The 27,276-nt window shown below is 45.4% G+C and overlaps 1 protein-coding gene across 1 annotated transcript; it reads left to right on the top strand.

The window, feature by feature from the left end:
- The first annotated feature begins 1,111 nt into the window (after positions 1 to 1,111).
- LOC110536201 (histone-lysine N-methyltransferase NSD3) lies at positions 1,112 to 26,961 on the top strand. Its single transcript, XM_090189067.1, is given in 26 exon segments — positions 1,112 to 1,248; positions 3,261 to 3,712; positions 3,715 to 3,806; positions 3,907 to 4,366; positions 4,604 to 4,763; positions 5,313 to 5,467; positions 8,137 to 8,760; positions 8,875 to 9,019; positions 9,209 to 9,309; positions 9,441 to 9,486; positions 9,610 to 9,740; positions 9,821 to 9,946; positions 10,267 to 10,393; positions 10,809 to 11,012; positions 11,133 to 11,312; positions 12,157 to 12,303; positions 14,604 to 14,760; positions 15,692 to 15,894; positions 16,061 to 16,173; positions 18,078 to 18,224; positions 18,324 to 18,446; positions 18,772 to 18,888; positions 19,066 to 19,207; positions 19,330 to 19,436; positions 21,670 to 21,865; positions 22,572 to 26,961. Coding segments are annotated over 25 exon segments (4,680 nt in total). The 5' UTR covers positions 1,112 to 1,248; positions 3,261 to 3,304; the 3' UTR covers positions 22,841 to 26,961.
- Positions 26,962 to 27,276: the final 315 nt, after the last annotated feature.

The following is a 27,276-nucleotide window of genomic DNA, read 5'->3' as shown; positions in this document are numbered from 1 at the left end:
TACCGGAGCGCCAAGTCTAGGTCCAAAATGCTTCTTAAGAGCTTCTACACGAAGCCCGCTAAACAGTTAATCAAATGGCTACCTGGACTATTTGCATTGACCCCCTGTATATAGCCTCGTTATTGTTATTTTTATTGTTTCTCTTTTTTTTTTACTTTAGTTTATTTGGTCAAGATTTTTCTTGACTCTTATTTTTCTTAAAACTGCATTGTTGGTTAAGGGCTTGAAAGTTAGCATTCGGCGCATGTGACTAATAACATTTGGTTTGAAGAGTGGGCATGTGCTATAAAATGGCACATATGGTCAAACCAAAGTACATAGATATTGAACTCACTGTATGCCTCACAATTTGCACACAGGCTAGTGTAGGCTATTATAGTAAGTTATACATTATATAAGACGACACTATGAAATATATAGCCTGCACACTAGTGCTTTTCTCACATTTCTATGTTGAGGTACAGTAGCCTATGTTTTATTATCTGTCAGGTTTACTAAATCTGCTGAGTGCAGTCAAGGCCTCCTGGGCCATTATGTCCTCTTAACCTTTCATGCCATAATGGGCTGGGCTATCTATCATATCATGATCGTTCCACATGGATTATTTCAGAGAATATTTGATTTCAATTAAGATAATATCTAAACAGGAATTTATATTTTCACCATCAATTTAGGACATGATGTTTGACATTAGGCCATTTGAGCTGGCCCAATTTTTTTCTGTTTACATAGCTTATACCAACCTTATCCAGACCTAATTTATGCATACAAAAATGTTTCTGTATTTTATTTTTCATTGTTTTCTATATAGGGCTACATGTATTTTTATTCTGCTGCTGAGATGTTCTCTAAACGATTAGAACTACACATCCCGGTTTGCGCCTGGTTGTGTGACCCCCGCCAATCGGAAGCTTGTGATTTGGCGCTGAGCGAGACAGACAAGGCCCAAAGCAGGGTGCTTTTGTTACAGCTGAAGGAAGAGGGAGCCAGTAAAATGAAAATACATAAGGGGGCGAGATCATTCCCACCAAGATTCCGCAAAATACTAGGCCTTAGGTTCTACAGCAAATAGACAAGACATGGGGACCGAGCAGTGACCGTAAATTGCCCCTATTAATGAATTGCGTTAGAAACGGAGAGGCCTGCATTCTAATATTTTCCCAAGATTTTTTATTTTATCCCTTTTTGTAATTTGCACAAGGAAGCGCAGATATCTGGTGTATGTGTTTAGAATGGGACACGCTGAAGGTATTGACATTTTATTTTAATACATCTCGCGACTCTCACAGCATCTTTCGTTTTCCGTTTGCTGACATCGTTTGCTGACATCCTAACTATGCATTTAGCAAAGGTTTTCGACGTGTGGATTTAGGTTTATATTTCAACATTTTCTTCAAACGAATGATGGAGGTGTTATCACGATAGACAATTTGATTTAAAGGGGCAAAGGCAGCCATATTGGCAACAATGTATAGCTTCCTTTGCCATCTTGTTTCTAGTCTTCCGCATCGTATTGAAATGTCAACACACACGAGTAAACATTGCGGACGTGTCAGAATGCAAGAACATCGTCTCGTCTTTAGATACGTGTTTTTATATTGACACGATATTTCATTTGCCAGTGTTCATGAGAGCTAACTACGCTAGCTAGATAAAAACATCGCAGCAGAACAGTGCACAGCACGGCTGCTAATGATGTAGTTCAATCACTCAGTACAATGTAACAATATTTCAGTCTGTGTGCGCGTCGTTTTCTTCAATAAAGTGACCCCAGTGTTACAGTGTATCAACTCGTGTATACAAAGCTGGACTGCGTGATCTACATTACTTTATATTCTCATCCAGCAGTAGTAGCTGTGATACATATTAATGAGAATGAATTTCCCATTATATCACCTTGTGAATGGCAATAAAGGCTGCTTAATCTCAATCAAATCAAGGTTTAGTCTACACCAAAAAATGACACATTGATTAAATGTTATTTTGTGCATGTAACAACGTTATGACACTTTATTTAACTGTTCAATTTCGGAATCAATGTATTATTACTGTAATTATCACTGTATTATCCCTGTACTTCTGTCTCACCCAGGGCATGGGAGCTTGGCCATCTAGGCTATGCTTTCAAATCTAGAGCCGTTTGACTGAGTGAAATGTGTAGGGCCTGCCTACACATTAATAGTACATTGCATTTATTCATGAGGGTTTGAGATCAAACAATATGATTTTTTTAGAAGTGAAATTAAGTATTTCTCATATTTTGGCAGAGGCTAAAACAAACATTTATTAGGTACACACAGTCTATTTATACTCCTTGAACTGACCAGGAAAAACTCTGTGCTCTAAACTGTAGGCTATCACTCTGACTGTATAGGCAATCATAAAAGGGTTTTTCCTGATCAGGTCACAAGGTCAGAAAAACTACCATAACTACAACAGCGGTTAACTTAAATAACCGCAACATTGCCTACTACCGTGCAATCATTATGAGTCGTTCAGAACTGCTAATTGTGCCTGTGCTGTTTGAGTAATGAGTTGCATTCTTTGGCACTCAAAGGTTGGCTCTGATGTCTCCACTACTGGCAGGGATCTCTCATATTATACAGAAATTACACAGAGTTACTGTGGCCCCTGAGACTATGGCAGCCTAGCTCATTCAGTCAGTGTTTCCCAAAACTTATATCTCATAGCGTGATGATCTTGATCGACACTTGTATTATTTTGGTAATCTATCTGTACGTGAACATTTACCAGTTGAGTATCAGGACACTAATAGTGTTTAAGATTAGGACACTAATAACAACTTTATAACATTAACGTTAATTAGAGATGGCCAGCCTTTAAAATGATGGGGGAAAGCAAAGCGTTCAGCAGACATATTTTTGTTCATTCAGTGCACACTGTGCAGGGAGCTCTTAGGTCTTATTATGGGAAAGAGATTTCAAACATGAAAACATTTAGATCAGTTATATTATTCAATGCATCAAGAGAATATCACACCAGTTCTCATCAGAACAGTCTGTGCCTTTCCTTACCAGTAGGATTAGATTTAGATATATAGACAGTTCTGTTATCTCTTTATACTGTACGTCACATTATTTCTCTACCTGGGATGATTGATAAACATTTCTTGCCCTTGATTAAAAAAAGATAGATGCACAGTAGTAGATCTGATTGTTCTTTCAGTCACATCCTTTCTAACATCATATTAACCCATATCAATATATCAAGCCCTCTCATATGTGTCTGTCCTCTTCCAGGTCCAGCCAGAGAACAGGACAGTTAAGGATGCAGGAGCACAACAATGGATTTCTCCTTTTCTTTCATGCAAGGGATCATGGGAAATACAATTCAGCAACCCCCTCAGCTCATTGACTCAGCCAACATCCGTCAGGAGGGCGCCTACGACACCGGTAGCGATGAGGGCGGAGGCCCCTCCTACGACACTGCCCTGGAAGCAGAGTTCTCCTACCCGCCCTCGGCCTCCGAGGACATGCCCCCAGTCTCCAACGGTTACCCTCCTGGGTTGGGGCTGTACGAGCCCCAGGCCAAGTTCTCCATGTACCCCCAGTTTCCCAATGGCTCGGCCAACGGCTATGGGGCCATCCGGGGCTACGGAGAGCACTGCCTCATGCCTGGGGAGGGAACGGTCCTGAGGGCCCCTGTCCTCCAAGAGAGACCCTGCTCCCCTCTGTCTCCTCCTCCACCTTCACACCACCCACACCCCCACCTCCACCTCCATCACCCTCATTACCACCATCCTCATCACTACCACCCTCAACCTCACCCACATCCCTACCCTCACAGCCCTCTGCCCCTGCCCTCCCAACACCACCTCCCCCCACCACCTCACCTCATGTCCCACGTTCTCCCCCCTCCTCCCCCGTTACTCTTGCCCTCCACCAGCCCTCCCCCCTCCCTGCTGGACAGCACCTCCTCCTCACACCCCCCTCACACCCCCCCTGCTCCCTCCAGTGGGATCCTGAAGAAGACCAGCTCTCCAGAGATCAAACTGAAGATCATAAAGACGTACCAGAACGGGAGAGAGCTGTTTGAGTCTGCTCTGTGTGGAGACCTGCTGCAGGAGTCCCAGGCCAGCGAGGACTCCCAGACCCACAGCAGACACGAGATGAAGAAGGATAATAGGAAAAATACAGCCAGGCTGCTGGAGCAAGAAGAAGGGCAGGAGCAAGACCAGGAGCAGGAACAGGGGGAAACTATAGGGCAGGCCAGGGACATCCAGACCCAGCCACAGCCCCAGACCCACACCCAGGCCCAGACCCCCACCCAGCCACAGGAGCTGCCTGTGGGGCAGACTGAGAAGCCACAGAAGACCCCCATCAAAGCAGAGCCCAAGGCACCTAAGGCAAGTGTTGGTTTGCGCCTTCTCTGTTGGTTGAGGTCATCCAGTGCGATTAATTCACTATTCAGTACTCGAAGAGTAACTGTTTCAGCAGTTTCAGACATCTGAAAATAAGGGATTAGTGGACGATTGCATACACCCATCTGATTATTTGAAATCTACAGAAAGTGTCTTGGGTGTAGGGCATGACTGCCTGTTGTTAATTGAGTGTATGTGTTTTCTCTCCCTCCTGTACTGTAGGTCCAGAAGCAGTACCCTACAGTGATAACAGGTACAGGTTGCTATAAGAACCACGAGGTGGGGGACCTGGTGTGGGCCAAAGTGGGTACCTACCCCTGGTGGCCCTGCATGGTCTCCTGTGACCCCCAGATGAACGTCCACACACGCATCAACACCCGAGGTGAACAAACACACACACACACACACACTGCTGTCATGGAGCATAAAATGTGTATACATTCTTTTCCAAATCAAAATCAAATTTAATGTGTCTCAAGTGCCAAATACAACAGTGAAATGCTTACTTACAAGCCCTGAACCAACAATGCAGTTTTAAGAAAAATACGTGTTAAGTAAAAAATAGATTAGTAAAAAATAAGAAATAAAAGTAACAAATAATTAAAGAGCAGCAGTAAAATAACTATAGCGAGGCTATATACCTGGGGTACCGGTAAAGAGTCAATGTGCTGGTTAGTCAAGGTAATATGTGCATGTAGGTAGAGTTAAAGTGACTATGCATAGATAATAACAGAGAATAGCAGCATCGTAAAGGCGGGGGGGGGGGGGGGGGTAGCCATTTGATTAGCTGTTCGGGAGTCTTATGGCTTGGGGGTAGAAGCTGTTGAGAAGCATTTTGGACCTAGACTTGGCACTCCAGTACAGCACTTATAGACATAACTGTTTAAAAGCCTCTAACTGCTGTCTGCCTGTGTCCCTCCTGGCCCTCCAGGTCACAGAGAGTACCATGTGCAGTTCTTTGGCAGTGTGGCAGAACGGGCCTGGGTCCATGAGAAGAGAGTGGTCATGTACCAGGGAGAACACCAGTTTGATGAGCTGCAGGCTGAGACTCTACGCAAGACCACCAAGACAGCAGAGAGACACAAGGTAGAGACACAGCACTGCATGGCCTGACAGTATACCCTCCTCACACTCTGGACACTGGTTTAAAGAGTAACTTTAATGAAGAAGGGGGAAAAAATGATGTTTTAGAATTTGTTATTGTTAAACATGTCAATTCTGGTCATCATTTTGACAGTAATATATTTTGGTCTTTTAGTAGTAAATCTAGCTGTTTTTGCTCCTAGCGGTCCAACTCTACCATTGAAATCTTGATGTAGTGCCTTGAAAAGGTGCCTCTCTTCAGGGATCATCAACTAGATTCAACTGTTGGCCAATTGTTTCTTGAGCGGATAAAACATAATCATTTCAAACCTTGCTTGCATTTGTATAAGATCACATATATCTCTATGTGTGGGAATACTTTGGAACAGATTTCCAAAATAAAATCACTTGGAGCTGATTTGCTGGTGTTTTTACAGTATTTTGTGCCCAGCAATAAAAATAAATAAATAAATATATTTCTTATAAATACATATATTTTTAGTTTTTGCTAAACAAACTTGTCAGTTGGTGGAACCCTGCTCTACGTCATCTCAATAGAGGGGTTCAGAATAAAATCCACTCCCTTCTAGATGTGCTAGGTGGTACCTACTCAAGGCTCACTATAAAAGCAGGTGACAGGGCATTATTTGGCAATGGTTTTGTTAAGTGGAGTGTGTCAATCAATATACAGCGCATTCGGAAAGGATTCAGACCCCTTGACTTTTTCCACATTTTGTTACGTTACAGCCTTATTCTAACATGGGCTAAATAAATGTGTTTCCTCATCAATCTACACAAAATACCCCAAAGGTATACCCCAACAGGTTTTTAGAAATGTTTGTAAATGTATTAAAAATTCAAATCAGTACCTATGTACACAAGTATTCAGACCCTTTGCTGTGAGACTCAAAATTAAGCTCAGGTGCATCCTGTTTCCATTGATCATCCTTGAGATATTTCTACAACTTGATTGGAGTCCACCTATGGTAAATTCAATTGATTGGTCATGATTTGGATAGGCACACACCTGTCTATATAAGGTCCCACGGTTGACAGTGCATGTCAGAGCAAAAACCAGGCCAGGAGGTCGAAAAATGGTCCGTAGTGCTCCGACACAAGATTGTGTCGAGGTACAGATCTGTGGAAGGGTAAAAAAAAAAATCTGCAGCTTTGAAGGTCCCCAAGAACACAGTGGCCTCCATCATTCTTAAATGGAAGAAGTTTGGAACCACCAAGACTCTTGGACACCCAGCCAAACTGAGCAATGGGGAGAATGGCATTGGTCAGGGAGGTGACCAAGAACCCAATGGTTACTTTGACAGAGCTCCAGAGTTCCTCTGTGGAGATGAGAGAACCTTCCAGAAGGACAACCATCTCTGCAGCACTCCACCAATCAGGCCTTAATGGTAAAGTGGCCAGACGGAAGCCACTCCTCAGTAAAAGGCACATGACAGTCTGCTTGGAGTTTGCCAAAAGGCACCTAAAAGACTCTCAAACCATGATAAACAAGATTATCTGGTCTGATGAAACTAAGACTGAACTCTTTGCCCTGAGTGCCAAGCGGAGGAAGTCTGGAGAAAACCTGGCAGTATCCCTACGGTGAAGCATGGGGGTGACAGCATCATGCTGAGGGGATATTTTTCAGCGGCAGGGACTGGGGGACTAGTCAGGATCGAAGGAAAGATGAAGTACAGAGAGATCCTTGTTGAAAATCTGCTCAAGATCACCTAGGACCTCAGACTGGGGCAAAGGTTCACCTTCCAACAGGTCAAGACCCTAAGCACACAGCCAAGACAACACAAGAGTGGCTTTGGGACAAGTCTCTGAATGTTCTTGAGTGGCCCAGCCAGAACCCGGACTTGTACCCAATCGAACATCTCTGGAGTGACCCTAGAAGAAGACTCAAGGCGGTAATCGCTGCCAAGGGTGCTTCAACAAAGTAAAGGGTAAAGGGTCTGAATACTTATGTAAATGTGATATTTCAGTTTATTACTTTTTATACATTTGCTACCATTGAATAAAACCTGTTTTTGCTTTGTCATTATGGGTTATTGTGTGTAGATTGATAAGGGGAAAAAAACGATTTAATGCATTTTAGAACAAGGCTGTAACAACAAAATGTGGAAATAGGGTCTGAATACTTTCCGCAAGGCACATTTCCGCATATGATGAAATTCAATGTTTTTGCTTACCGTTTAATAAACAAAAATACATAGTTTGTCAAGATCAGTGTGGAAGACCTTGACTGGCCTGCACAGAGCTCTGACCTCAACATCATCGAGCACCTTTGGGATGAATTGGAACACCGACTGCGAGACAGGCCTAATTGTCCAACATCAGTGCCTGACCTCACTTAAGCTCTTGTAACTGAATGGAAGAAAGTCCCCGCAGCAATGTTCCAACATCTAGTAGAAACCCTTCAGAAGAGTGGAGGCTGTTATAGCAGAAAGGGGGGGGACCAACTCCATATTAAGGCCCATGATTTTGGAATGAGATGTTCGACAGGCAGGTGTCCACGTTCTTTTGGTCAAGTAATGTAAGAAGAGTCTACTATTAATCATTCTGATATGTAGTTGTTTTTTCCTACTAAACTTAGTTGAATGCACTGACTGGATAAGAGCATCTTCCAAATGATTACAATGTAATGTAAATTGTATGTGTGTGTGTGTCAGCTGATGAAGCCCTTCCCCCAGAGAGAGCGTGCTCAGTGGGAGGTGGGCGTCGGCCATGCAGAGGACGCCTTCCTGATGACGCAGCAGGAACGCATCGACAACTATACCTTCATCTATGTCGACCCAGACCCCAACGCCCCCCCGCCCACCAAGAAGACCCCTGTCAGGGCTGCCAGCCGCACCCAAAGCTCCTCCAGCTCAACCAGTAAGAAAGAAGAAGGAGCAGTGACATCACCAGACCGGGCGGAGCCAGCCAGAAGACAGCCTCGTAGGCAGTGTAGTGTTCCTAATGCAGACAACCCAGCCGACCTCAAAATCCCGGAGGGGGAAAAGGACCAGAGCGGGGACCCTGGACAGCCCATCCCCCCAGCCCGGAAGACCCAGTCTGAAGCAGGGGGAACCCAGGAGTCCTGTGCCCCGGTACGAGCCTGGAAGACAGCCGCTGCCAGGAAGCTGCTGCCTCTCTCCATCACAATGAAGAAACTGAATGTAAAGATCACCAAGTGTGACCAAATGTGGCCTCTGCTACAGAGGAAGTCCCTGCCCTCACCACAGAGGGAAAGAGAGGTGGAGAGGGATGAGGGAGAGGGCCGGCAGGCTGACCTGGGATCTTTTTCACCAGAGGTGGGTGCTCTCTATTTGTCTAGACATCCTAGTTGACAATGGTGTTAAAAGTTGTTGTCGCTCTAAACTGAATTTAAGCATTTATTTCTAAGTGGAGTTTTTTTTTCTCTCCAGCAGGGCTCTAGAGTTAAGCCAGAACCCAGTCCAGAGGAAGAGGGTTATGAGGGAGAGGAGAGAAAGGAGAAGGAGGAGAAGAGAAGTGAACAGGAAGCAGCACAGCACACCTCCTCTCCTGGGTCTCAGCACAGCACCCCACCAGGTACATAACACTTCTACAGCAGTGTTTGTGCACGCGTGTGTATGCACATGTGTTTGGATGTTTTCTGGGTCCTCTGGTGATGGCTGCTGGAATATGTAAATATTGTGTTTGTGTGAATATGTTCCCCAATACGTTCCCCACAGATCAGACCTTTAACCAGGTGTTTAACCAGGCGTCTCATTCCTGTAGGTTCTCAGGAGCGTAAGCAGCAGCGCAGGTCAGTGAGGAGCAGATCTGAGTCAGAGAAAGGCTGTGAGGCCGTTCCCAAGAAGAAGACCAAAAAGGAACAGGTTACTACCACCTACTGTTCTGTTCCCCTCTGTAGTGTTGCATGTTCTTTCACTCTGTTCTCTAGAGGAGGATTGCAATACAATATAAAGATTTTCAACATCCCTCTCTCGCTTTCTCTGTCTCCCTGCAGGCTGAGATGGCTCCTGAGACCACTCTGAGAACAGGCTCACAGAAAGGTAGACTCCAGCTCTGTCCTATGACTCTCTTTCCCATCCTGCTCTAAGCATACTGGCTTTGTTTAACGTGTTGGGGGAAGCAGTGTTGTGGAGGTGTGTGTTAACGTGTGGTGTGGTGTGTAGGAGCCAGTGAGATCTCGGATGCCTGTAAGCCTCTGAAGAAACGCAGCAGAGCCTCCACAGACGTAGAGATGGCCTCCTCTCAGTACAGAGACACATCCGACTCTGACTCTAGAGGCCTCAACGACCCCCAGGTAAACAGACACACACACGCAAACACACACACAGACAGATAGACACACACTCACTCACTCATGCTGTGTCTCCTATGTAGAGTCTGTTTGGGAAGAGTTTGGACAGCCCAGCAGCAGTAGATGCCGACGCGTCAGACAGCCAGTCAGTGGACTCCAGTCTGTCCAGACAAGGAAGCAGCACAGCCAAGAGAGACACTGTCTGCCAGGTAGGCCAAGAGAGACACTGTCTGCCAGGTAGGCCAAGAGAGACACTGTCTGCCAGGTAGGCCAAGAGAGACACTGTCTGCCAGGTAGGCCAAGAGAGACACTGTCTGCCAGGTAGGCCAAGAAGGACACTGTCTGCCAGGTAGGCCAAGAGAGACACTGTCTGCCAGGTAGGCCCAGAGGTCTCCTGTCCCATCCCCTTGTCATATTGTCTGTCTTTCTTCCTACTTTTCTATCTCTCTGCTCTCGGTGTCTTTTTAAATAGCTGATACAAAAAAAAGGTTTTATACCCCATTGGTGATAACTCTTCCTCTGTGTGTAGATCTGTGAAGTGTATGGAGAGGGTCTGGTGTCGTGTGAGGGGGACTGCTGTCGGCTATTCCATCTGGAGTGCCTGGGCCTCACCTTCCTACCTGAGGGCACATTTACCTGTCTGGAATGTAGAAACGGTGAGACATGACACGATGTCACAACGTATACACTATGCATTTACATCCTAATCATTAATTGACCTGCACAACCATTAGACAAGTTCTCTTTGATTGCTCCTTTCATCTTTACAGTCTCATTTAGGCTGAAATGGCTGAAATGATTACTCAAATTATTCCAAGACACATCCTTCTACTTTGTGAATGCTAATGAAGCTATGGGTGTGAACAGAGAAAATCCTGCTCAAGCCCTGATTATGCAAATGACCCTACAGACAAATCTCTGTGTGATTTCAGCCCGGCAGCCTAGTGCAGACATTAAGAGATTTCCCTGATGGAGGAATGAAAAGTCGACTGGAACTCACCTCTGTCTCACCCCTTTGTCTCTGACACACACTCTCTCCCTCCCTCTCTTTGCCACCTCCCTCCTCTCTAGGCTCTCACTCGTGTTTCAGCTGTAAGACGGGGGGAGGGGAGGTGTTGCGCTGCTCTGTGGTTGGCTGCGGGCGATATTACCATGATGACTGCGTGCACAAACTCCCTGGTACTGTGGGGGGTGGTACGGGCCGGGGGTTCCACTGCCCCCAACATACCTGCACCACCTGCTGCCTGGAGAGAGACCTGCACCAAGCTGCCAAAGGTAGGGGGCAGAACACTGGTCTAGATGAAGGAGAGGAACGGAAGCCACGTTAGGCTTTTAAAATGCTCTCTCAAATACTGTAGGTGTTAAAGTCTCCTTCCCTTCCTCCCCCCTCCCTAGGACATATGATGCGTTGTCTGCGCTGCCCGGTGGCGTACCACACAGGGGACAGCTGCGTTGCAGCGGGCAGTGTGGTCCTCACCCACCACATCATGATCTGCAGCAGCCATGGCATCACCAAGAGGAACGGCCTCCTCTCCTCACCCGTCAACGTGACCTGGTGCTTCCTCTGTGCCCGAGGTAAGATCTATCTCTCACTTTAGACCTCCTGTAGGGGTACCCACCCTGACTCACTCACCTTTTTCTGTGTCCCAAATGGCATCCTATTCGCTATATAGTCCATTACTATTGACCAGGGCCCCTGACCCACTGTCTCTTTAAGGGAAGCTTCCAGATTCAGCCCCGTGGCTTCATAGTGCCTTGCTCTGGAGGACAGCAGGGGGAGGGATGTTGCTTTGTCCTGCCCCTTAGGCAAGTGTTTGAGTGAATAGAGCCATAGCTACAACTTAACCAACTCCTTCTGTTCCTCTCAGGGTTAGCCAGAGCTTCCATTCATGTTGGTTCCTGTGATCATGGCCTGCCGATTGTGACCCTCTGTCTCTCTCTCTGAATCTGATCCCCTCTAATCTAGTCTTTTCTAATCATTCAACTCTATAACACTTTATTTATTCCCATAGAGATAATTGATGTGTGATGCTCTCGCTGAGACCACAGAGGCTTAGCTGAGCTCAGATACACCACCGCAGCAGCAGGAGGAGGAGAGTACTGGTCCACTGAGCTCTGTCTGTGTTTGGAAAAAATGTCATTGGGCCTTCACTTATGATGCATTTGCCTTTTTGTGAATGTATTAGTGACATTTGTCCCCATGGTTACTAAAAGCAGTTGATTCTCAATTTCTTATAAGCGAAGTGCACTGTATATCTACAGTATTCTGTTTGGACGACTCTTTCATTTAACTTATTACTCCGTTTTTTTCTCTCATTTATGTGTTCTAACAGCGTATGTGTTCTTTCTTTCCTGTGGAATCATGGGTACTGTAGTCTGATTGCGGCTCACCCCATCTCTTCCTGTGTGTCTTGTGTAGGACTGTTAGTGCAGGACCTTACTGACATCATATTAAGTTCATATGCCTATAAGTCCCACTACCTTCTGACTGAGTCAAATCGTGCTGAGTTGAAATTACCTATGATTCCCTCTTCTTGGACAGCTACCAAAAAGAATATTGGGAAAGGTAACATAACTGTTTTACTCTCTCTCCCTTTTCCTACTGGTGTGTGTGTGTGTTTTGAATGTGTTTAGACTTCCCACATTTGATTTGTTATTCCTCTTTATTGCTTGGTTCTGCCTCTAAAGTGTGAACAGACAATCTGCTGCTATTAATGTTACAACAGGGCTTAAATAACCTGTCAGGGAGCCTAACATGCACCGGCTCAACAAAGTGTTACAGACATTAAGCTCGTCTCTGAAACGGTGGAATGGGACACTTTGCACAAACCCAAAATAGAATCTGTACAAGCAGACCATAGCACACTGTAACATAACATCATCCCATTTCATCATCATCATCATTGGGAAGGGTGATGACCTGTCTCACTGGGTTATTGTACGTCCTGTACGGCGCTTGTTGCTGCTGAAGTCACAAACACAGTTATTTTATGCCCTGTCTGTCTGAGGGCTTGTTGCTGCTGAAGTCACAAACACAGTTATTTTATGCCCTGTCTGTCTGAGGGCTTGTTGCTGCTGAAGTCACAAACACAGTTATTTTATGCCCTGTCTGTCTGAGGGCTTGTTGCTGCTGAAGTCACAAACACAGTTATTTTATGCCCTGTCTGTCTGAGGGCTTGTTGCTGCTGAAGTCACAAACACAGTTATTTTATGCCCTGTCTGTCTGAGGGCTTGTTGCTGCTGAAGTCACAAACACAGTTATTTTATGCCCTGTCTGTCTGAGGGCTTGTTGCTGCTGAAGTCACAAACACAGTTATTTTATGCCCTGTCTGTCTGAGGGCTTGTTGCTGCTGAAGTCACAAACACAGTTATTTTATGCCCTGTCTGTCTGAGGGCTTGTTGCTGCTGAAGTCACAAACACAGTTATTTTATGCCCTGTCTGTCTGAGGGCTTGTTGCTGCTGAAGTCACAAACACAGTTATTTTACGCCCTGTCTGTCTGAGGGCATGTTGCTGCTGAAGTCACAAACACGGTTATTTTATGCCCTGTCTGTCTGAGGGCATGTTGCTGCTGAAGTCACACACATGGTTATTTTACGCCCTGTCTGTCTGAGGGCTTGTTGCTGCTGAAGTCACAAACACGGTTATTTTACACCCTGTCTGTCTGAGGGCTTGTTGCTGCTGAAGTCACACACACGGTTATTTTACGCCCTGTCTGTCTGAGGGCTTGTTGCTGCTGAAGTCACACACACGGTTATTTTACGCCCTGTCTGTCTGAGGGCTTGTTGCTGCTGAAGGAACACAACTTCTTTGCTTTAGCACTTTGATCCTGTCTTCATCTGAAAGACTAAATCTAATGGTGTTATTTTGATGACTGCTAAGTTCTGTTTTTGAATGAAAATAATTGTCCCTCATTTATCTGCTGCTCTCACTTTACTGCGATCTGTCTTGGATGTTTGCTGTCTCATTTTGAGGTTTTTCTTTGTTAAGGAGTTCATTATCCCAAGAAATATTGATTGTGATAGATTATAGCTCATAGCATGTATACTATTCCTCACAAGCACATAAATTTGATGAAGAAATCAATGTTTGAATAAAATGCTGACAGTCTTCCATCTAGTTGACATATAATGTGATTATTACTCATCAACGATATTACCCATTTGACGTTTAAAACACATTCACAACCACATGCTGTTTAAATGAGATTCCATCCAAGACTATGTGGAGTACAGTGGTGCAGGGAAGTGGAACATCCCCCTTTACAAGCAGGAGTGCATGGCAGCTTTGTGCCGTTCTGTTGTTTTGGTAATAGTTTGTGTGTGATTTATGGTTTATTTACAGATGTATTATTATCATGGGTGCTATGGCATGTGTTGTGATTGTACAATGGGCCTTGTACTCTAAACCTGCCTGTCAGACATTCCATTACACCATCAATGACTGACTGCTGAGGTAAAAGCAGAGGACCACAGCAATGTCAACACTGCTTTCGCTTATCAAAATGGTGTCCACAACCGCATAGTTTTCATCTACATAAAGCAATCTTTATTATATTGTGGGAGTTAGAATAATTTCTAACAATGTGACTCATTTGGGAAAGACTCAAGAGATATCTATCCTTAGCCACTTCTCATACACATGAAACGAGCGGATGCAATGTCACAATGGCTCCACCTATTTCTCTGGATTACTATATTACTTACTTGGGCAAAGCATTGCTCACAGTGTAAAGTGAAGTGGTTGAATGACTGGCATGCCTAAGGATGAGGCTTAGAGTGTGGTGGCCCCTAGTGCCCAGGTGTGGAAGTACATTCTCTAACCCTGTGCTGTTCTTTTCTCTCTCTACACATACACACACCTGCAGGAGAGAAGCTGCTGTGCTGTGCATTGTGCCCGGCGTCGTTCCACCCAGAGTGTTTGGAGATGGAGATGCCAGAGGGGGCGTGGTCCTGCAGGGAGTGTAGGGCAGGAAAGAAACCCCACTACAAACAGATCGTCTGGGTCAAACTGGGAAACTACAGGTTAGCAGCATGAGTTGACGCACACCTACAATATGTTTGAGAGGAGGTTACTAATGGTATAGTAAACATATGTAAAAAAATAAATAAGGGAAGATACTTGCATATGCTCCCAAAAATGTAATGGATAAACATCAAATGTTCCCATTTCCGACTCGTCCTCTCTGTCCCAACTGACGGCAGAACTTCTACAGACGTGTAAGCTGGAGCATTGGTACATTGTGGGAGCAGGAGTGGGAAACATTTTGGCTCGAGGGCCACATCGGGATTTTGAAATTCAACGGAGGGACGCATTTTTGTTCAAATGTATTTGTGGGGGCCTCCCGAGTGGCGCAGCGGTCTAAGGAACTGCATCTAGGTGCTTGAGGCATCACTACAGACCCGGGTTTGATCCCAGGCTGTGTCACAGCTGGCCGTGACTGGGAGACTCATGAGGCGGCGCACAATTGGCCCAGCGTTGTCCGGGTTAGGAGACGGTTTGGCAAGCCGATATTTCCTTGGCCCATCGCGCTCTAGCGACTCCTGTGGCGCATGCACGCTGACACGGTCACCAGGTGTACGGTGTTTCCTCTGACACATTGGTGCGGCTGGCTTCCAGGTTAAGCGGGCATTGTGTCAAGAGGCAGTGCGGCTTGGCTGGGTCGTGTTTCGGAGGACGCACGGCTCTTCGACCTTCACCTCTCCCGAGTCCGTATGGGAGTTGCAGCGATGAGACAAAACTGTAACTACTAATTGGATACCATGAAATTGGGCAGAAAAAAGGGCCAAAAAATAAATTGGTATTAATGTCTCGCGGACCAGATTGAAGTTCCCAGCGGGCCGCACTTTGCACCCTCCCCCCCACCACCACCACTCATAGCTAGCTGTAACTTCTGGACTGGTAACATTCTTTCTTTCCTGATGTTCCATGCTGTCCCCTGTCTGTCCCCATCAGGTGGTGGCCAGCGGAGATCTGTAACCCTCGCCTGGTGCCTCCCAACATCCAGACGCTCCGTCACGACATCGGAGAATTCCCCGTCTTCTTCTTTGGTTCCCATGACTACTACTGGATCAACCAGGGCCGTGTGTTCCCCTACGTGGAGAATGACAAAACCCCTGTCACTGGCCAAATCAACATCAACAAGACCTTCAAGAAAGGTGAGGCCACCTTGGCTCTGTACTCTGTGCCCTGTGCTACAATAGATTGGGAATCGTCAAGGGAAACTATGAAATGGATTATTGGTTCTTGAGTGAAATGATAATGTCTTGACCCTGAGTGTGTGAGACAGGCACAGTGTAATTCCATCCCTTCTGTGTGTGTCAGCTCTGGAGGAGGCTGCTCGCAGGTTCCAGGAGCTCAAGGCTCAGAGGGAGAGCAGGGAGGCCCTGGAGCAGGAACGCAACTCACGCAAACCCTCACCATACAAGTTCATCAAGGTAATATATCCAGTCATACTACACTGCTCAAAAAAATAAAGGGAACACTAAAATAACACATCCTAGATCTGAATGAATGAAATATTCTTATTAAATACTTTTTTCTTTACATAGTTGAATGTGCTGACAACAAAATCACACAAAAATTATCAATGGAAATCAAATTTATCAACCCATGGAGGTCTGGATTTGGAGTCACACTCAAAATTAAAGTGGAAAACCACACTACAGGCTGATCCAACTTTGATGTAATGTCCTTAAAACAAGTCAAAATGAGGCTCAGTAGTGTGTGTGGCCTCCACGTGCCTGTATGACCTCCCTACAAAGCCTGGGCATGCTCCTGATGAGGTGGCGGATGGTCTCCTGAGGGATCTCCTCCCAGACCTGGACTAAAGCATCCTGGACAGTCTGTGGTGCAACGTGGCATTGGTGGATGGAGCGAGACATGATGTCCCAGATGTGCTCAATTGGATTCAGGTCTGGGAAACGGGCGGGCCAGGAACCCAGGGCCAACCGCACCAGCATATGGTCTCACAAGGGGTCTGAGGATCTCATCTCGGTACCTAATGGCAGTCAGGCTACCTCTGGCGAGCACATGGAGGGCTGTGCGGCCCCCCAGAGAAATGCCACCCCACACCATGACTTAACCACCGCCAAACCGGTCATGCTGGAGGATGTTGCAGGCAGCAGAACGTTCTCCACGGCGTCTCCAGACTGTCACGTCTGTCACATGTGCTCAGTGTGAACCTGCTTTCATCTGTGAAGAGCACAGGGCGCCAGTGGCGAATTTGCCAATCTTGGTGTTCTCTGGCAAATTTCCAAACGTCCTGCACGGTGTTGAGCTGTAAGCACAACCCCCACCTGTGGACGTCGGGCCCTCATACCACCCTCATGGAGTCTTTTCTGACCGTTTGAGCAGACATGCACATTTGTGGCCTGCTGGAGGTCATTTTGGAGGGCTCTGGCAGTGCGCCTCCTGCTCCTCCTTGCACAAAGGGGGAGGTAGCGGTCCTGCTGCTGGGTTGTTGCCCTCCTACGGCCTCCTCCACGTCTCCTGATGTACTGGCCTGTCTCTTGGTAGCGCCTCCATGCTCTGGACAATACGCTGACAGACACAGCAAACCTTCTTGCCACAGCTCACATTGATGTGCCATCCTGGATGAGCTGCACTACCTGAGCCACTTGTGTGGGTTGTAGACTCCGTCTCATGCTACCACTAGAGTGAAAGCACCGACAGCATTCAAAAGTGACCAAAACATCAGCCAGGAAGCATAGGAACTGAGAAGTGGTCTGTGGTTATCACCTGCAGAACCACTCCTTTATTGGGGGTGTCTTGCTAATTGCCTATAATTTCCACCTGTTGTCTATTCCATTTGCACAACAGCATGTGAAATTTATTGTCAATCAGTGTTGCTTCCTAAGTGGACAGTTTGATTTCACAGAAGTGTGATTGACTTGGAGTTACATTGTGTTGTTTAAGTGTTCCCTTTATTTTTTTGAGTAGTGTATATACACCCCAGTGGAGGCTGCTGAGGGAAGGACGGCTCATAATAATGGCTGGAACGGAGCAAATGGAATTGCATCAAACCATGTGTATGATCTATTTGATGTCATTCCTCTGATTCCGCTCCAGCCACAACCACGAGCTCGTCTTCCCCAATTAAGGTGCCACCAACCTCCTGTGATACACCCCTGCCCTACAAACACATCCCCTGCCCTACAAACACATCCCTTGCCCTACAAACACATCCCCTGCCCTACAAACACATCCCCTGCCCTACAAACACATCCCCTGCCCTACAAATCTTCTGCCATATAAAGTCTTGCTTTGCAGAACAAAATGGATTGAGCTGAAGGAGACCTCTTTATATCTCATTGTGACATTGTTGTCATGTCTCTCTCAGTCCAACAAGCCAGTGGGAAAGGTGCAGGTGCACATAGCCGACCTGTCAGAAATCCCACGATGCAACTGTAAACCCACAGACCAACACCCCTGCAGCCTGGACTCCCAATGTCTCAACCGCATGCTGCAGTATGAGTGTCACTCACAGGTTGGTGTGTGTGTGTTTATGTGTGTGTGTGTGTGTGTGTGTGTTTGTGTGTGTGTGTTTGCGTGTGCAGCCCTATTCAGCCCTGTTTTCCTGTCCTAGGTGTGTCCAGCAGGTGATAGCTGTGAGAACCAATGCTTCTCGAAGCGTCTGTACTCTGAGACAGAGGTCATTAAGACAGAGGGTTGTGGCTGGGGCCTCAAGACCAACCAGGCCCTCAGGAAGGTGAGTGAGGGCCACTGGAGTGGACGTAGTGTGGGACCTGGTTCTATTTCTATCCCTAGACCCTAACCCTTTAGGTGTCCTTTGAAATTGATTGGCATTAGCAGCATTGTGAGGGTTCCACCTAGCCTGTCATATTGTTGAACCTATCCAAACCTTTCAGATCTGTGAACAGGCTGAGGGCTTAGGGAACGGGGCTAAAGACCAAAATGGAACCGAGCCTGTGTATGTGTAGATCAGAGATGATTATTAATAACACCACAGGTGTGCTTTGTTGTAAGTATTGATGTGTATTGTGTTTTGTATGTGCTCTATGCCTCTTCCGCAGGGAGATTTTGTGACAGAGTACGTGGGAGAGGTGATAGATTCAGAGGAGTGCCAGCAGCGAATCAAACGCGCTCATGAGAACCACGTGACCGACTTCTACATGCTCACTCTCACCAAGGTAATGACATTTTAGACTTTGTCCCAGTAGTCTGAAATGGGCTCCTTTAATTGACACCTTCACCTCATGACCGGTAATACATAGTATGTGTATGAATCTGTCTCTCTCGCTGTTCAGTAGTGTGCGTCTCTTGGCTGTGTGTGGGGGGGTCTAACGGTGTGTGTGTGTGTGCTTCAGGACCGGGTGATAGATGCCGGGCCCAAAGGGAACTCCTCTCGCTTCATTAACCACAGCTGCAGCCCCAACTGTGAGACACAGAAATGGACTGTCAACGGAGACATACGCATAGGCCTCTTCACCCTGTGTGACATGGAGGCTGGTGAGGAGAGCAGCACACACACGTTCTGTATCTTTGTTGTTTGATCTCTCTGATCGATCTCCTGTCTCCTGCAGGCATTGAGCTGACGTTTAACTATAATCGTCTGTGTGTGTGTTCTGCAGGCACTGAGCTGACGTTTAACTATAATCTGGACCTTATGGGTAACAGAAGGTCGTCGTGCCACTGTGGTGCTGAGAACTGCTCTGGCTTCCTGGGGGTGCGGCCTACGGTACGGGACACACCCACATTCTCATTATGACTGCATCATGTAGGAATCAAGTGACATGTTACTGATGTCTCACCTTAGCAGATCCCTTCTGTCCATGGTTTGTCTGCCATGTTGTCGAAATCAAATAAAATCTTATTGGTCACATACACATGGTTAGCAGATGTTAATGTGAGTGTAGTGAAATGCTTGTGCTTCTAGTTCCGACAATGCAGTATATTTAAGTAATCTAACAAATTCACAACAACTACCTTATACACACAAATGTAAAGGGATGAATAAGAATATGTACCTATAAATAAATGGATGAGCGATGGCTGTGCGGCATAGGCAAGATGCAGTAGATGGTATAGAGTACAGTATATACATATGAGATGAGTAATGTAGGGCGTAAACATTATTAAAGTGGCATTATTTAAAGTGACTAGTGATACCTTTATTAAATCAGTTTATTTAAGTGGCCAGAGATTTGAGTCTGTATGTTGGCAGCAGCCTCTCAATGTTAGTGGTGGCTGTTTAACAGTCTGATGGCCTTGAGATAGAAGCTGTTTTTCAGTCTCTTGGTCCCTGCTTTGATGCACCTGTACTGACCTCGCCTTCTGGATGATAGCGGGATGAACAGGCAGTGGCTCGGGTGGTTGTTGTTCTTGATGATCCTTTTGGCCTTCCTGTGACATCCGGTGCTGTAGATGTCATGGAGGGCAGGTAGTTTGCCCCCGGTGATGCATTGTGCAGACCGCACTACCCTCTGGAGAGGCTTGCTGTTGAGGGCGGTGCAGTTTCCATACCAGGCGGTGATACAGCCAGACAGGATGCTCTCGATTGTGCATCTGTAAAAGTTTGTCAGGGTTTCTGTGACAAGCCACATTTTTTCAGCCTTCTGAGGTTGAAGAGGCGCTGTTGCGCCTTCTTCACCACACTGTCTGTGTGGGTGCACCATTTCAGATTGTCTGTGATGTGTACACCCAGGAACTTAAAACTTTCCACCTTCTCCACTACTGTACCATCGATGTGGATAGGGGGGTGTTCCCTCTGCTGTTTCCTGAAGTCCACGAACAAAACAAAGGAGATGATGACGTTGAGTGAGAGGTTATTTTCCTGACACCACACTCTGAGGGCCCTCACCTCCTCCCTGTAGGCCGTCTCGTCGTTGTTGGTAATCAAGCCTACCTCTGTAGTGTCGTCTGCAAACATGATGATTGAGTTGGAGGCGTGCATGGCCACGCAGTCGTGGGTGAACAGGGAGTACAGGAGAGGGCTCAGAACGTATCCTTGTGCGGCACCAGTGTTGAGGATCAGCGGGGTGGAGATGTTGTTTCCTACCTTCACCACCTGGGGGCGGCCCGTCAGAAAGTCCAGGACCCAGTTGCATAGGGCGGGGTCGAGACCCAGCTTAATGATGAGTTTGGAGGGTACTATGGTGTTAAATGCTGAGCTGTAGTACAGCATTTTTACATAGGTATTCCCCTTGTCTAGATGGGATTGTGCAGTGTGGTGGCGATTGCGTCGTCTGTGGACCTATTGGGGCGGTAAGCAATTTGGAGTGGGTCAAGGGTATCAGGTAAAGTAGAGGTGATGTGGTCCTTGACTAGTCTCTCAAAGCACTTTATGATGACAGAAGTGAGTGCTACGGGCGATAGTCATTAAGTTCAGTTACCTTAGCTTTCTTGGGAACAAGAACAATGGTGGTCATCTTGAGAACAGCAGACTGGGATAGGGAGCGATTGAATATGTCCATAAACACACCAGCCAGATGGTCTGCGCATGCTCTGAGGATGCAACTGGGGATGCCGTCTGGGCCAACAGCCTTGCAAGGGTTAACACATTTAAATGTTTTACTCACGTTGGCCATGGATTAGGAGAGCCCACGGGCTTTGGTATCGGGCCGTGTCAGTGGCACTGTATTGTCCTCAAAGCGAGTAAAGAAGTTGTTTCATTTGTCTGGGAGCAAGACGTCGATATCCACGACGGGGCTGGTTTTCTTTTTGTAATTCATGATTGACTGTAGACCCTGCCACGTACTGAGCCGTTGAATTGCGACGGCTCAGACACGAGACGTACGTGGCAGGGTCTACAGTCAATCACGGAGAACACCTAAAGGGTTAGCCTGGTGATATAAAAGCTGGCCTAACAGGGCTGATAACTCCTCTCTCTCTCAGCTTTAACTAGGTAATTTTTCAGAATGTCCCCACTGAGCAGATTGTTAAACATCGTTGTTTTTCTGTCTGTCCATCAGAGTGCGGTGGTGGAGGAGAAGGCGAGGAACGCTAAACTGAAGCCCAAGAAGCGTAAGCTGCGACCGGAGGGGAAACACACACATGAGTACATCTGTTTCTGCTGTGGAGAGGGAGGAGAGCTGGTCATGTGTGACAAGAAGGACTGTCCTAAAGCTTACCACCTGCTGTGTCTCAACCTCACCAAACCTCCATATGGTACACACTGTCTGTGTCTGTCCGTCTGTCCTTCTGTCTGTCTGTGTGTCTGTCTGTGTCTGTGTGTGTGTGTGTCTGTCTGTGTGTGTGTCTGTGTGTGTGTGTGTCTGTCTGTGTGTGTGTGTGTCTGTCTGTGTGTGTGTGTGTGTGTGTGTGTGTCTGTCTGTGTGTGTGTGTGTCTGTCTGTCTGTCTGTCTGTCTGTGTGTGTCTGTGTGTGTGTGTGTGTGTGTGTGTGTGTGTGTGTGTGTGTGTGTGTGTGTGTGTGTGTGTGTGTGTGTGTGTGTGTGTGTGTGTGTGTGTGTGTGTGTGTGTGTGTGTGTGTGTGTGTGTGTGTGTCTGTCTGTGTGTGTCTGTCTGTGTGTGTCTGTCTGTGTGTGTCTGTCTGTGTGTGTCTGTGTGTCTGCCTGTCTGTGTGTGTGCGTGTCTGTGTGTGTGTCTGTGTGTGTGTGTGTGTCTGTGTGTCTGCCTGTGTGTGTGTGTGTCTGTGTGTGTGTCTGTGTGTGTGTCTGTCTGTGTCTGTGTGTCTGTCTGTGTGTGCCTGTCTGTGTCTGTCTGTGTGTGTCTGGCTGTGTCTGTCTGTGTGTCTGTCTGTGTGTGTGTCTGTCTGTGTGTGTCTGTCTGTCTGTCTGTGTCTGTCTGTGTGTGTATGCCGGCGTGCGTGCGTGTCTATAAATCAGTAGTAACCTTTTCTCTGTGTGTGTTTAGGCCGTTGGGAGTGCCCGTGGCATGACTGCAGTGTGTGTGGTGTCCTAGCCTCATCCCTCTGTGACTTCTGCCCTCGCTCCTTCTGCCGGGATCATGAGGGGGGGGCTCTCAGCCCCTCTACCCTAGAGGGCCGCCCCTGCTGCTCCAAACACAACCCCCTCAGTCCCCTGGGCCCCAACACCAACCCTGCACACACTCACACACACCCCCCTGGCACGGTCAGCGTCAAAGAGGAGCCACAGGACCCTGAGGAGGAGCACAGCCAGTAGGACTGAGAGTGAAGCTATCTCAAATAGCACCCTAATTCCTATATAGTGCACTAGAAATGTAGCACTATACCTTTATGGAATAGGGTGTGATTAGAGATGTGCCCTCAGGTGAGAGAGACCAGAATTGCAGCCACCAGTTACACTTGAGATTCTCATGGGCTGGTGTGAGTGGTGAGAGTTGTTCTATACCAGAGATCGGAGCAGAGCTCCTCTGTGTCTAAGGAAAGTGGGGGTGGAGGAGAGGGCAAGGGGAGATGGAGAGGTGCCCTGCCTTTTTCTCCGGCCACTGACATCCCCCCCAAACACCCAGTGTTTCAGTTTCAACACTTCATGATTCTGTCATTTCTAGAGGCGTGGAAACTCCGTTAGTGTTCTTATGTTCTTGGTTAATCAGCACTTTGAATAACTCAGTGAGGGGGAAGAAGAGGGGGTGTATAAACCTCCCTCCATCATGCTGCTTTTCTCTTTGTTTACTTCCTGTGAGCTGGGGTTGCTTGGCGCCCGTTGCCAGAGGCCAGGTGCCGTTTCACGCCCTTAGAAGGCTTTGCTGTGTGTTGATGAGACAGCAGAGCCAGGCCCAACACTCCTCAACACTCCAAACATGATCTATTATCCCTATCTAGCTCTCCTTTCACAACGAGAAGAAAAACAGATTTGTGCAATTTTCAGGACTACACACTACATTCCGACATTCCTTATACCGGTTTTTGATATACTTATGAGTATAGATGAATATAAATATATATATATATATATATATATGTATGTTTGTTAATGTTTACAGACAGATTATCTCACTTCATCTCTGTGAGTGGTGTATTATTGTTTGTTTGTTTAGGTGTTTAGCAATGCGCAGATCTCCTTGTGAATATAGTCCTTCTAATAAGGTGAATTATAATGGCTTATAGTGTAATGGTATGACATCACATCATCATTACATGTAAGTTCCATTCGCAAGTTCCCCAGTCTCACTCTCCATTGTGTACATAATTGGCTCCTATTGTAAACCACAGAAGAAGAGGGGAGACATCAGTGTTATCCACAGCCCCCTTCACTGTATATCTATGGAAACAGAAATAGAAAGGCAGTTTTGGAGAGGAAGTTGCATTTCATTAAAGTTGAGAGGTTGAGCAGCTTACGTTTGGTAATGATTTCCTCCTCCTAAGTGAGTATTGTACAGATATGGTCCCAGTCTGTTTGTACACAGTACTGCAGCCCACCTAGAGGGACTCTTATTTCCCATACACTGACCTGACAGATTGGCCCTGTGTGCAGTAATGTAAGTGATGGTGTGTGTACTGTACTGTGCACTCAAATGTTTTGTTTTCAATTGTTCTGCTAAACCTTTTTAAAGCACTTTCACCATTTATTGCTACATACTTTAGGTACCTCATAACATACATGTATATAGTAGAACATATGACATTGTACATGCTTGAAATGGATACCTCTTTTCTGTAGTAATGTTGGAATTTTAAACTGTATTGTAACTTCTGCTATAGGTCCAACGACATGATCCAAATATCTTTGAGAGACTGAAAACGTTCTCTGACACAAGTTACTGCCGACAACACTTTCTATTCTTTGCCCTAGTAGAACGACTAACGCCCTCATCTTAATTCAAGGTGTTAAGTACATTCAGTGGGTATTTATTTTCACTTTTTGTATGACTGTGTGCATCTCCACAAATTGGTTTTGTATAAACATTCAGTTAAACTTCAGTACAATGAAAAGATCATATTCTACAAACATATACATGTATTATGTAAAGTGTTTTTAATCTCTCATCCTCCTATGACAGATTTTTATAATTATATCACACCCTTTTATACTAGTTGATTTATGTATCAAAAACACCTATTGGAAAACCGCTCCCTCCCAAAGTATTAAGGAACATATACTATGAAACAATAGGGAGCTTTACAATTGATGATTCTGTGTGTAGTTGTCTTAATACATTTAACATGTTTTCTATTAGTGTAATGATTCCACAATGTTTAACAGCTGCTCATATGCCAGGCTGGCTGTGTTGTGACTCACTTTACTGATGTTGAAGCAGTTAAAAGCAAGTGAAAATTGTGATGTGAAGTAACCGAGCACTTCATTCAGCCTAAACTCGCATTATCATGATAAAACTACAAGATTAGTCTGCTAATCTGGTCTGAGCCTGTGCTTTTCTCTTCTCTGGTATGTTACCGACTGATTATGATTATGCCATTATGCCCGTAAAACGATAGCTCACCCATAAAGTTTGTCAAACGTTTCTAAACCTCTGTTGTTTAGTGTCAAGCTGTCCACATTCAACGTCTGTCTTAACAAAATATAAATTAGATTGTGCCAATATCTTCTATTCATTTTGAATTGAAGCACGCTGTTTTCTCCTAATGCATAAACCAGGTTAAACTCGACAGAATGGAATATGGACTCAGTTAGACTCAAGTAGAAGTATGGAAACTATCAAATTAGATTTTAGGGTAAACTAACACTTTAATAGACATACTGCTCTCAAACCTGCCAAATTATCTTTTTTTTTCAGATATTCGATTTAGATCATTTCAGTACTGGTCCACACAGCTCAGTATGGGGTGCATCAATGCACTTTTCCATCTTTTTAACAAACTTTTAAAACTTGAAATATATTTCTTTCTTTACATTCTTTATTTTTGTATTTGTTCATGTTTTGTACTACAGTGCAATGTGTTCAAGATCTTCATGAGTGTTTTACTGATAACTGATTTGACATGGTAGATGATAGATATTCGGCCTATTCATTCTGAGACTCATTTCAGATCCTGTACAGGAGTCACTAGTCTAACCTTCTCTAACCGTCACTAAGTGAACATGTAAACCAGACCGTTGTACACTCACCCCAACACACACCAGCAATTTGTGTAGAACTGTATCATTTTCACCCAAGACTATTGAAGCACCCCTTCCATTCTGAAAGAAGCGCAAATCTGTTCTGAACCTGTTCTTTTATCTGCTGAGGATATATTTTGTATGCATCTTTGAAGCTACTTTGTTATGTTAAAAACATCCGTTTGTTAATGCTCTTTAATGTCATTGCATTGTCTTTTTATCCTCTTGGTATCGCACAGAGATTATCAAGGCCAAACCAAATAACCCTTATTTTTTGCACCTCCTTTTGAACTTACTCACTTTATACCAGTTGAACTTGAACACATCATTCAGCCTGTACAATGCAGTATAGTCTGAGTGTGTGTTGCAGGTTGTCATTCTGTTTGTCACCGACATTATCGATTTGACCCATGTTTATACATGATCATATAGTGGCCATACTTTAGGAAAGACAGTTGGTTCTCACTGAAAGGGATGTCAGACAGTAGGGTTACGAAGATTATGCTATCAAAGTATTATCTTCCAACACAGACTTTGAAAGTGGCCCTCTCTGAGTCATATGTTTCTGTTCTACACCTTTCAGTTATTGTTTATTTTGTGCAATACTAGTTGTTATTTCTGTCATTACATGTGATTGACATGCTCTCCCAGATATTAGAAGGAACAGTGATTTCAGAGGAACTCATTTCACCACAGTCATGTAGTGAAAGTGCTCTGGTGAATCTGCTGGGGTTGTACCCAAAGCCATATATTTTAGAGAGTTGGGCCAACTTTTAAATATGTATTATTGTTCTAATTCTAGACATTCAGTTACATAGCATTGTTAATGGCTGCCATAGAATATTGTTGTGTCATGTAAAATGCATCATAGTTCAGAAACCTCAGTGTCCCAACTCCTAAATATATGGCTCTGGTCGTACCCATCTCTCGATGTTGCTTCAATGAAAAATTGGATGAACAAAAAGTGACCATATTATTTGACTGTTCAGCAGCCTGTGTTATATTGCATAATGTTAAGACTTGTACATAGATTGCATTGAACTTGCATAGGATCATGTTACTGTGGCGTGCTATTGCCTGTAAAATGTTGCTTCTAAATGTGTGTGACTGTGAGGATGACACTCTTTTTGTACATGACTGTCTTTTTATTTCAAACTATTGATTCTGTCTTTTCATTCTAAATGAGGTTGTGAGGTTGAGTTGGAGCTGAGGAGTTCAGACATGCCTGAAGTTTGACTTAAATAAAGCTGTACTGTGTCTCAGTGGAACTCATTTGTCTTCATGGGAAATAAAATATCATACTTTCAATTGCCAGATGAAAATAATTTGTAGTAATTGGATGTATGTATTTTTTGCTGTGATCTTCGGCCCTAGTAATCAAATGTGTTATTCTACCATTTGTCCACTAGAGGTCACCCGGGTAACGTGACCGACAAGAAGCTTTCTCCCCCGGGCATCATCGCTCTTGTAGGTCTCCAGTGACGAGGATGATGATGACAGGAAGGGAACGGTAGCTATCAGTGCGAACATTCATATGCAGAGAAAAGACGTAAACATAGAGTTTAAAGGTTGATCCT

The sequence above is a fragment of the Oncorhynchus mykiss genome, chromosome 11 (assembly GCF_057628025.1).
Source record: "Oncorhynchus mykiss isolate SJ-2025 chromosome 11, ASM5762802v1, whole genome shotgun sequence".
Taxonomy (NCBI): Eukaryota; Metazoa; Chordata; class Actinopteri; order Salmoniformes; family Salmonidae; genus Oncorhynchus; species Oncorhynchus mykiss.
Note: the sequence above shows the minus strand (reverse complement) of the source record. Positions and strands in the feature narration are given on the sequence as shown.